General features: G+C 36.1%; 1 protein-coding gene across 3 annotated transcripts in view; it reads right to left on the bottom strand.

The window, feature by feature from the left end:
• The window catches only part of LOC117323710 (cytohesin-1-like), a 41,682-nt gene that overhangs the window by 22,781 nt on the left and 5,523 nt on the right, over positions 1 to 13,378 (bottom strand). For 2 of the 3 annotated variants that reach the window (XM_033879133.1, XM_033879126.1), the window contains exons 2-3: positions 6,472 to 6,545; positions 3,929 to 3,993 (exon numbers count right to left, since the gene is read on the bottom strand). In XM_033879133.1, the coding sequence (XP_033735024.1) occupies positions 3,929 to 3,993; positions 6,472 to 6,545 (139 nt within the window). Of the gene's footprint in view, positions 1 to 3,928; positions 3,994 to 6,471; positions 6,546 to 6,701; positions 7,145 to 13,378 lie in introns of those variants that run through there. The other variant, XM_033879142.1, reaches the window with a different exon arrangement.

Genomic DNA, 13,378 nt, shown 5'->3' on the forward strand with positions numbered 1-13,378 from the left:
TCAACTGAGTTTCTGATACACTTGATATTTCTGTATACAATGTATTTAACCCTTTGACCCGCCCATCAGTCCCTGGGGGTCAGTTGGGGCCAATAATCACATACCAGCGAACTGCCTTCAAAAACTGCTACTTCCAATAGAAATGAAACAGATGTGATTTCCTTTAATAAATTATAGATAAGCTTTTCTCCGCCCCAGGGGCAAACATGAGACCCCAGGGTCAGGAAATTCATAATTTTGGCATAGCACCTTCAATTTATGAAGATTATATATTTGATTTGACCTTATTTGACCCTTGAGAAGATGATTTTTTTTTAAATTTAAACTAATTTGACCATTTTGGCCCCGCCCATCAGCCCCTGGGGGTCAGTCAAGGTCAACATGTGCATACCATCAAACTGTCATTCCATGCTACAAACGTGAGACCCCGGGATTATGAAATTCACAATTTTGGTTAAGTACCTTCAGACTTTTTTTTTTTATCTATGAAGATTATCCGATTCTTGCATATCTGTGATTAAGAAGATGATTTTTGAAATTTCAGTCAATTGAACCCTTTTTGGCCCTACCCCTCAGGCTACTGAGGGGTAGGGACCATATAATTCACAATTTGGTTGGCCTTTACCTAAGGAAGCTTCCTGCCATATTTCATCAAATGGTTCAGCGGTTTTGCAGAAGAAGTCGAAAAAGTCAATTGTTTACAACGCCGGACAAAACATGATCGCAATAGGTCAAATGAGACTTTGTTGATGGATGTTTTTTTTATAATAATAATTTAAAGAAAACAAAGATCGGTGAGTACATCAAATACTGTTAAAGAGAAGTTGTCTTTTAACTTATTTCACGCTACATTACATGCAGATTACTGAAAGTTGAAACGCCAGTTAATTGTAGCATCTTATTGCAATGTTTACTTTGATCTGACAATGGCCATATTATATAGTCTACTGTACTGTATAGCAGTATAGTTTTGGTAGCGTTAAAATTGATAGGGCAAACATTTCAGCTAAATTAAAGCTGTGTGACAAATTACTGAGGATTTTAGTGAGTATATACAAGACATGAAGAATTTCAACTTTCTACTAAATGTGTGGCAGAATGCTATGAAAGGAAATATTTTTCAGGCAAACATATTTAATTGTGATAGTTTCAAAATCATGACCTGTTATTTGGTAAAATGATCCCTATTTTATATTTAGATTGAATTGGCCCTCATGACTAGAACATGATGAACTGGACACATTTTACATTCAAATGTAATACATGAATTTATTACAAATGACTTCAATATCATTCTTATAGTTAAACTTCTAATAAACACTTTAACAATTAACATTTACATTTGTTATTAAAATTTAACCATAAATGATATACAACTCTATTCATGTGTAATTAATTTGAAATCAAAATTATTGCATCTTCAATTTTTGGAATTTCTGTCAATCCATTACCGATATATCAACTCTGTCAATCCATTACCGATATATCAACTCTGTCAATCCATTACCGACATATCAACTACGTCAATCCATTACCGACATATCAACTCTGTCAATCCATTACCGACATATCAACTCTGTCGATCCATTACCAATATATCAACTCTGTCAATCCATTACCGACATATCAACTCTGTCAATCCATTACGGATATATCAACTCTGTCAATCCATTACGGATATATCAACTCTGTCAATCCATTACCGATATATCAACTCTGTCAATCCATTACCTATATATCAACTCTGTCAAACCATTACCGATATATCAACTCTGTCAATCCATTACCTATATATCAACTCTGTCAATCCATTACCTATATATCAATTCTGTCAATCCATTACCGATATATCAACTCTGTCAATACATTACCTATATATCAACTCTGTCAATCCATTACCGATATATCAACTCTGTCAATCCATTATGGATATATCAACTCTGTCAATCCATTACCGATATATCAACTCTGTCAATCCATTATGGATATATCAACTCTGTCAATCCATTACCGATATATCAACTCTGTCAATCCATTACCGATATATCAACTCTGTCAATCCATTACCGATATATCAACTCTGTCAATCCATTATGGATATATCAACTCTGTCAATCCATTACAGATATAACAACTCTGTCAATCCATTACGGATATATCAACTCTGTCAATCCATTACCTATATATCAACTGTCAATCCATTACCTATATATCAACTCTGTCAATCCATTACCGACATATCAACTCTGTCAATCCATTACCGATATATCAACTCTGTCAATCCATTATGGATATATCAACTCTGTCAATACATTACCTATATATCAACTCTGTCAATCCATTACCGATATATCAACTCTGTCAATCCATTACCGATATATCAACTCTGTCAATCCATTACCTATATATTAACTCTGTCAATCCATTACCTATATATCAACTCTGTCAATCCATTACCTATATATCAACTCTGTCAATCCATTACCTATATATCAACTCTGTCAATCCATTACCTATATATCAACTCTGTCAATCCATTACCGATATATCAACTCTGTCAATACATTACCTATATATCAACTCTGTCAATCCATTACCGATATATCAACTCTGTCAATCCATTACCGATATATCAACTCTGTCAATCCATTACCGTTGAATCAGACAAACAACAAATGCAGTTTTAAGACAGTAACCAAGCGTATTGGCTATGTTTAAGACGGTAACCAAGCGTATTGGCTATGTTTAAGACGGTAACCAAGCGTATTGGCTATGTTTAAGACGGTAACCAAGCGTATTGGCTATGTTTAAGACGGTAACCAAGCGTATTGGCTATGTTTAAGACGGTAACCAAGCGTATTGGCTATGTTTTATAAGTCCAATAATCTGTGCCTAGAACATGTGTGTCCTGATATCCACACAAACAAACAGAATATTTCAGTTTCATACTTCAGATATTTCATACAGAAATTACAATGAAACATAATATACATACCACTGATAGGTGGACGCATGGTAATTACGAACCCTTGCTATACATATATAAAATTGACAAGATGATGTTTGATTATAGGAGTTCATATGTGGTAAAACATTGCCATGTCCCACTAACACAACTAAATATTCTGTATATATTAATATTGGATGGCCTTTATTTTTGCACTGTATCAATGGCCAGGAATATAGCAATATTAAATCCCCAATGAAAATTACCAAATTTACAGTATCACATATCTAAATAGTACAGAGGTTATGAATTCAAGGTGTTCATGAAAACTGAGTGCTGATTAAAGAACACTGCCATTTATTTACCTTTCTATCAATTAGGACTATTTCCAATCTTGACATACCCTTATATCTAACATACATTTCTGGTCTGTTTACTCACTGAAGTAAATAATTGGTGAGTTACAGAGGCAGGGGAGTGCAGGGGCCTTCAAAATTCTAATTTTCTGCTGAGTGATAAGGCCAAGGTCTAGAGTGACTGCAGTCTGCATTAACAGTCTTTCATCTAGATTAGTGCCATGGGAACCTTCTCTTCAGTAAAACACTGTTTACATCTGATAAACAGACTTCTAGGACTCAATCCCATGGCTTAGACCAAGGAATAACTAATTAGGAACATATACACACACATACACATTGGAGACCATTCTATACATCAAATTGTCTTAAGTTACATGTACTTGTTTTTCTTCAATAACTATTCAGATGATTACTTGCCAGTGAGTGACATGGTAGAATCGCTATGAAACATTGGAATCCTAATCATCCCCCCCCCCCCCCCAAAGTTTAATATCCTGGCAACAGTTTATCAGCAGCCAGGGAGATAATAGTGCTGTTGAATAATGTAAATGTTCATCAATTAAAAAAAAAAAACATCACAGGGACATCCCAATATCATGCAGATTAATGGAAAAAAACTTACCTATCCTCGGAGACATCGATAGCCTCCATCTCATTTGCAACTTCTGCTATCTCATCTTTAAGCTCCTACAGAGAGACAAACAAGGACAACATCAGCATCATTTGTTTTCTGTATGAGATTTTTAAATGTGGAATGATTAGTAATGATGTAAGTGGTTACATCAGTTTGAGGTAAACACTTTGGTACTTGAAGGGATAAGGAAGTGAATAAGAACACCCACATAGACCTGTCCCCAAACTAAATTTGTATATAAATCTACAGTAAAATGTATCTACATAGCTAGCTCACATTTCCCATGTACAATAAGGAAGTGAATAGTCAGTTTATAAAACAACCCCACAGTATATCATACATGGGAATCAGTCTTTTTGATGTACCATTTTATTGTAAAACTAAATGATCATATTTCACCTATAAAGTTCTATGTATATGCTTTAATGTTTACAAAAAATTATCATCAGCTGTTGCTCAACCAAATTTTTTGACTGCTTTTTATGGTTTATTTTGTTCACTTATACAAACGAATGAACTCTTTGTATGACTTGTTTAATTTATTCCTATGATAATTTACACTTTTAGTAGTAAATGTGTTAACACTATGTCTTACCTTTGTTACATCAAGACAATATATCTATTTCATGTTACACACATATATTAGTGTGTTGTCCTACTCATATGAGGACTAGATCCTTCTCCACCCTAACTATCTGAAATGGCCAACATAACTTTACTGATAACAAACTTTACTGTCAGTCCTTATCATAACATGTATCAGTTTCAACCTTTAATCCAAATTTGTTGTTTTCTCTTAATCTATGTGCCTCATTACTTCCCTTTTTTCGAAAAGGAGTAGTGAAGACAGGTCTATCTCAATTACGATAAGTGTGTACGTACATGTGACTGAATAGGGAAACAGGATACAAATGACCTATCAGTAACACAGACAGATGCTCAAGGTCACCACCAGTACAGACTAGTCTTATACTTTTATATTCCTTATACTTTATCAGTGGTCTCCATGAAAGTCTATATTTTTGTTTATATTTTCCCTTATTTAATTGATTTTGATCTGAATTATGGCTTGGTTATTATGTCAGACTCCGTTGGGTTTAAATTGATTTTGATCTGAATTATGGCTTGGTTATTATGTCAGACTCAGTTGGGTTTAAATTGATTTTGATCTGAATTATGGCTTGGTTATTATGTCAGACTCAGTTGGGTTTAAATTGATTTTGATCTGAATTATGGCTTGGATATTATGTCAGACTCCGTTGGGTTTAAATTGATTTTGATCTGAATTATGGCTTGGATATTATGTCAGACTCCGTTGGGTTTAAATTGATTTTGATCTGAATTATGGCTTGGTTATTATGTCAGACTCAGTTGGGTTTAAATTGATTTTGATCTGAATTATGGCTTGGATATTATGTCAGACTCCGTTGGGTTTAAATTGATTTTGATCTGAATTATGGCTTGGATATTATGTCAGACTCAGTTGGGTTTAAATTGATTCCGAGTCTGAATTATGGCTTGGTTATTATGTTGGATTCTGTTGGATTTTAATCTGAACAATCATTATTGCCCTTTGTCCCAGCATGCTATATGCCCAATATCAGGATTCTGGGCTTCTCGGGTAATAAGAAGTCGTTTAAAGATTTGAGGATATTTGGCCCCTGTGACCTGTAATGAAGTTCAAGGTCCTTCACTCCAGCATGCTACAGGCTTAAAGATTTTAGCATATTTGACCCCTGTGATCTTGAATGAAGGTCAAGGTTATTCATTTTTCAAAGTGTTTTCAAATTAATCTAATATTTTGATTTTTTTAACTCAGTAAAAAGGTATACAATTTGTCCATCTCTAATTTCACAATTGGTTCTTTATACATCAAATCTTCATTTAAAGGCAAACATATCACAATGATGAGCATGAGACATCTTCACAATATGATATATACAATATGTAGTGTGTGTGATGGTAGTGGTGACTTATACAAACCTCTTATATAACAGTATGTAGCAATAGCTACACACTTTCAACTACTGTTTTAAATCCATTTCAAATACATAAAGAATTCCAATAAGATTTATAATTTATAACACCACAACTGAGTTAAAGAAATCATTTAAAACCCGGGCACCTGTTTATTCATTTCCAATTATTAAGCTGTGATCACCACGCATCTATATTTATCACCTGGTATCAGGTGATACCTACATAAACACCCACAGATAGGCTGTCTACCAGGATGGGGGTACAGGGTACTGCATCATACAATTTTGTTCTGATTGACAGGCCATTAGATTACATTCACTGCCTTCCTATGGTTATAGATGCTCTACAAATATCTCTAGATTTTAATTCTCTCAGCTGCTACTTGTTTTTTTCTGAATAAAAAATATGCATTCTTACCAGTCAAAACCCAGTGGGGATGGAGGGGAAGTTTCTATCTTAGGTATGGTAGATAAGGAACTGTAGGAATCCTGTAAGCCAGGAGAAAGTGATTACCTAGATATATGTGTAGGGGAGGATAGCAGTATGTTTACCTGAATCTCCTTCAGCAGCTTAGCTTTCCTGTCCCTGATGCTAGTAAGCAATTTCTGTTCTTCTGCTGTTAAATCTGTAACAAGCATAAATTCTGTATTATCAAAACAAACAAGTTGTCAGGAGAAATCTTCACTTCTGTTTACCTTCCAGTTTCTGATACTTGGAAAATGAGATGTATAATCCTGAATAACACAAGCTTGACAAATAAATCCCAATAATGATTACACACCATCACCAGAGTCCATCAACAGTATGCACGGTCACATTGTATTGTATTAAGTGATATTCATTCAAATTGGTGACATTTACTGCCAAACATACACACAACAGCGTCAGCAATCTGAATTTACTCCGGAGTATGGCATGGTTATTCATGGAAACAAATTGATGACATCCGTTCTCATAAAGCAGGACCAGTATAGACTAACTATACATCATTATATACATGTACAATGCTAATACAAGTGACTGTTATGAGATGATTTTACTCCCGTATCATCTATGAAAGCAGACATGGCCATGCATAAGTACAGCTGGCACTCATGTTGGTTTTGTATTCCCCCAGCAGGCAAGCAGTTGATTCATCATTGACATCTGGAAGTGCTAACTCCATGGAGTAGTATATATGTGTAGGATGCTGGAGGAGGATCTAGACCTACAGTAGGCCTGGGAGTCAGCTACTACTGTCTGTTGTGTTGGTGTAGTGTTTGGGTTCTCCCTCCATTACTACACAACGGGGCCACCATGAGCCCTGGTAATGATGTACAGTAGTGGGCCTAGTGGTTCGAGGCACCAGTATATAGTCACTAACTCTGCTGACTCACTGCCGTCTGCTCAACCCATTCCATTTCAATACCAGTTTTCTCCATTACACTGTATATCTTTACTTCCTGTTCTTGTGTTCAACAATCTACTCATTCAAAAGAACAAAATTAAATTTCATAATGGTTTACACACTTAAGTTGGCATTGAAAAATGCAAACAGGGATATTTCCATCAAACAAAGGGGCATGAAACTGAAACCAAACTACATACAAACTTTTGCTTTGTACAAATTAAATATGAACATTGAAAACTTTTAAATCATTGCTTTTTATGTTTTTAATTTCCATGTCCACTGAAGAATAAATGAAAACTGAATGTTCATGTACTGATTTTTTTTCAATAAACAGAGTTCTTTTGTCATTTAAGATTGCTTGTACTGTATCAAATTCATTTGAACAGTTTCAATTGTTTTTCCCAGCTGACTAATATACAATATATCATTCCCTGGTATGGTGTAATTATGATCAACAAAACATTCTGTAATACTAGGCATTACTAATACAACTTATCCATTCATGTGTATGATTTCAAATTTCTCAGACATCAGCCTTGTACATTACAGGTCTATCTGTCTAACAGACATCAATCCTGTATATTACAGGTCTATCTGTCTCACGGATATCAATCCTGTACATTACAGGTCTATCTGTCTCACAGACATCAATCCTGTATATTACAGGTCTATCTGTCTCACAGACATTAATCCTGTACATTACAGGTCTATCTGTCTCACAGACATCAATCCTGTACATTACAGGTCTATCTGTCTCACGGACATCAATCCTGTATATTACAGGTCTATCTGTCTCACAGACATCAATCCTGTACATTACAGGTCTATCTGTCTCACGGACACCAATCCTGTACATTACAGGTCTATCTGTCTCACGGACATCAATCCTGTATATTACAGGTCTATCTGTCTCACGGACATCAATCCTGTACATTACAGGTCTATCTGTCTCACAGACATCAATCCTGTACATTACAGGTCTATCTGTCTCACAGACATCAATCCTGTACATAACAGGTCTATCTGTCTAACAGACATCAATCCTGTACATTACAGGTCTATCTGTCTCACAGACATCAATCCTGTATATTACAGGTCTATCTGTCTCACAGACATCAATCCTGTACATTACAGGTCTATCTGTCTCACAGACATCAATTCTGTATATTACAGGTCTATCTGTCTCACAGACATCAATCCTGTACATTACAGGTCTATCTGTCTCACAGACATCAATCCTGTACATTACAGATCTATCTGTCTCACGGACATCAATCCTGTACATTACAGGTCTATCTGTCTCACAGACACCAATCCTGTACATTACAGGTCTATCTGTCTCACAGACATCAATCCTGTATATTACAGGTCTATCTGCAGTCTCACAGACATCAATCCTGTATATTACAGGTCTATTTGTCTCACAGACATCAATCCTGTACATTACAGGTCTATCTGTCTCACAGACATCAATCCTGTACATTACAGGTCTATCTGTCTCACAGTCATCAATCCTGTACATTACAGGTCTATCTGTCTCACAGACATCAATCCTGTACATTACAGGTCTATCTGTCTCACAGACATCAGCCTTGTATATTGCAGGTCTATCTGTCTCACGGACATCAATCCTGTATATTACAGATCTATCTGTCTCACAGACATCAATCCTGTACATTACAGGCCTAGGTCTATCTGTCTCACAGACATCAATCCTGTACATTACAGGTCTATCTGTCTCACAAACATCAGCCTTGCATATTACAGGTCTATCTGTCTCACAGACATCAATCCTGTATATTACAGATCTATCTGTCTCACAGACATCAATCATGTACATTACAGGTCTATCTGTCTCACAGACATCAATCCTGTATATTACAGGTCTATCTGTCTCACGGACATCAATCCTGTATATTACAGGTCTATCTGTCTCACGGACATCAATCCTGTACATTACAGGTCTATCTGTCTCACAGACATCAATCCTGTATATTACAGGTCTATCTGTCTCACAGACATGAATCCTGTACATTACAGGTCTATCTGTCTCACAGACATGAATCCTGTACATTACAGGTCTATCTGTCTCACAGACATCAATCCTGTACATTACAGGTCTATCTGTCTCACTGACATCAATCCTGTACATTACAGGTCTATCTGTCTAACAGACATCAATCCTATACATTACAGGTCTATCTGTCTCACAGACATCAATCCTGTACATTACAGGTCTATCTGTCTCACGGACATCAATCCTGTACATTACAGGTCCATCTGTCTCACAGACATCAATCCTGTATATTACAGGTCTATCTGTCTCACTGACATCAATCCTGTACATTACAGGTCTATCTGTCTCACAGACATCAATCCTGTACATTACAGGTCTATCTGTCTCACAGACATCAATCCTGTACATTACAGGTCTATCTGTCTCACAGACATCAATCCTGTATATTACAGGTCTATCTGTCTCACAGACATCAATCCTGTACATTACAGGTCTATCTGTCTCACAGACATCAATCCTGTATATTACAGGTCTATCTGTCTCACAGACATCAATCCTGTATATTACAGGTCTGTCTGTCTAACAGACATCAATTCTGTACATTACAGGTCTATCTGTCTCACAGACATCAATCCTGTATATTACAGGTCTATCTGTCTCACAGACATCAATCCAGTACATTACAGGTCTATCTGTCTCACGGACATCAATCCAGTACATTACAGGTCTATCTGTCTCACGGACATCAATCCTGTACATTACAGGTCTATCTGTCTCACAGACATCAATCCTGTATATTACAGGTCTATCTGTCTCACAGACATCAATCCTGTACATTACAGGTCTATCTGTCTCACAGACATCAATCATGTATATTACAGGTCTATCTGTCTCAGACATTAATATTGTATATTACATTATTATATAATTCTCCTTTGGTTTGCAGTGTTGGTCACAATAAGCAAATATTTACACAGACACAGCATATATAGTCAGGATCATTTATAAACTATTCATTTTTGGTGGCCTGCAGTCACAAAGTCGTTCAGGGATCATCACATGAAGTAAAACATGTTCATCAAACATCAACCTATAATTTTACATCAATGCAGTTGAAACCACAAAACCATCATGTCTGCATCTAAACAATATTTTCCACTAATCTATAGAACATCTGTAGCTCTACCTGAGAAACAGAATCTGATTCCATCCAGATGCTGGAGTCCTCACCTGTGTCTAATCATGTATTAATAAGCATATATCACATCCAATCAAATGTTTCGTTCTAGTTATAAACAAGTCCATTTGGCACCCCTGTTAGTCTTTCTCTCATACATAATACAGACCGGTCCATTTGAAAGTAGTTAATAGGATACAACGTAAAATACCATCACGTCCCTTGTAATTTCTGGAAAGACTAGTACTGAATATGATCCAGGATGGAACAGAAATTCAATAAAGCCAAATATCAAAAATTCATATGTATTACCAACTGATGAATTGCTAAAACTTAAACCTAGTAATGTGTCCATCAGTTTAGAAGGATAATTACAAAAAAACTTGGAATGAATTCCATATCTCAGATGAAATACCACATCCATTTAATGGGATCCATACATTGTATTCATCATACAACCAAATTCACACATTTGTACAAGTGTGAAAGCATATGGCTTATTCAGATTTATAAAACACTTTAGTAATGTGTACCTGACAGTTCAAATAAAACACAAAATGCTACTTTCAATAAATTATAAATAAATGTCAGTTGTACATGTAGGGTCCAGGCACCTTTGTAACATTCGAAAATAAATGAGTTTGAAAGCAACCTCTGATAATAGCTTTATTGAATTAAACCATACTTTTGTCAAACAAATCCTGTATTCTGTTACACTATGTTCAGAGTTAGACTGGGAATATAATTGACAATACAGAATACCAATGTTTGTACCTTTCATAAAGGCATTGCCGCCAATACTTCTTCCCTCCTCTTACGAACTTATCAAAAGTATAACAAGACTATGATGTTTCATTGATGAAAAATTGAAGTTGATGGAGTTTGAATATTAAAAGTTTAGTCATAGTAATAGTAAATCCTAAAATTTCTGATGTTTTACGTAATCATCAGCCTCTTTAAAATCTGATATGGGCCGACTAAGTTCAGAACTCCTGCCGTGGTGGTGGTGGGGGGAAGGGGCCCAAGGCGGGCTGGCACTTTACATTTTCAACTATTCAACATGATCATGTCTAGAGAAAACACATACATGTCGAAAACATTGATCATTTTCCGAAAACCTGATCATAACCATACAGGCATGTCAAAATATATAAACAGGCCAATCCACTCATTTATAATCCACCTCTGAGTTTCCAAATAATATTAGTTTCCAAACATTTCCAAGCCATATTTATAATGTGAATCACATGATTAAAGTCTTATGGAAAACTATTTTCCACACGAGGCTTACCGTGTCACCCGAGATTTCGTCAGGTCACATAAACAGGGTCTTTACAATATATATACAAAATGGACACACTAATACAAGAGGCCCAGAGGGCCTGTATCACTCACATGGTTTATTTGAGCAAACATCAAAATAATGCTGATGTTCCATTTGCTAATAGCTTTATTTGTTGATGGATGATTATGTTGTGGGGATCTCAACTGCTGGTGGGGAAGAGATATAACCCAGTAACAAAGTCGAGATTCAACATGATTGTATTTAAAGGGGTGTTAATTGTTCAAATTTGAATCCCAGCCTCCTAGGGGATGTTACCACTGAAATATCAATGTCTTACATTTAAGCCAAATTGACCCCTATTGGCCCTGCCCCTCAGGCCCCCAGGGGGTCAGCTCCACCATTTGTACAATTTTGTATCCCTACCCCATAAGGATGTAACAACTCAAATATTAGCGATATCCATTGCTTAGTTTAAGAGAAGAAGTCGTTTATATCAATTTAGCCAAATTGATCCCTTTTGGCCCTGCCACTCATGCACAGGTCCCCGGGGTGTCAGCCCCATCATTTGAACAATTTTTAATCCCCATCCCATAAGGATGGTACCAGACAAATATGAATGATATCCATTGCTCAGTTTCAGAGAAGAAGCCGTTTATATATATTAAGCCAAATTGACCCCTGTTGGCCCCACCCTCAGGCCCCCAGGGGGTCACCTCCAACATTTGAACAATTTTGAATCCCTACCCAATAACCATGCTACCAAGCAAATATGAGCAATAATGCTGCTATATCCATTGCTTAGTTCCAGAGAAGAAGTTTTATATCAGTTAATCCAAATTGACCCCTTTTGGCCCTACCTCTTAGCCCACCAGGGGGGTCAGCCGCCATTTATGCAAAATCTGTTCCCCTTTCCCCAAGGATCTGACTGACCAAATTTGGTTCAAATCCATTCAGGCCTTTTTGACTAGTAGTGATTTAAAGCAAATGTTGAAGGACGACAGACGGATGGCCTTTTGGGCCAAGGTTTAAAACAATCACCCTATAATTGCAGTTGTGTTTTAAAGTGTAGGCTGGACAGAACAACTTTTGTTGTGGTTGTTGATTCTAAGATAAAGTTGTAAAATAAAGTATTCTGAAACATGTTGCCCAATGGGACTGTATCCCTCACCTGCTTCTAATGCAACTTCTAGAAGTGAATTTAGATTATTAATGTAGATACCTTCATACTTACCTAATTACCATTTCATTCAAATATCAGGGTAGGCCATATATCTATTCATTGGTTTAAACATATTTTATTGCCTTAAAATGACAAAAAGGATTAGGCACAAGTTCTTACAACTTACCCCGGTAGTAAGCCTACTCCTAACATAAATACATTTTACATACATCATGGCTGTCTTAACATGTACATTTAAGTATACTTTTGGATAAATTGAGTTAACAAAATAATTTTGTTGTAATTTGTTGACAGTTGTTTCTTTGTACCCTGAACTACTCAAGAGTATTAACCAAGGTTTTCACACAAAAACATGACATAATTTTGTAATCTAGACTACTAGAAATGGTTTGTATCCTTAATGTACTTA

This window comes from Pecten maximus, chromosome 1 (genome assembly GCF_902652985.1).
Source record: "Pecten maximus chromosome 1, xPecMax1.1, whole genome shotgun sequence".
Lineage (NCBI taxonomy): Eukaryota > Metazoa > Mollusca > Bivalvia > Pectinida > Pectinidae > Pecten > Pecten maximus.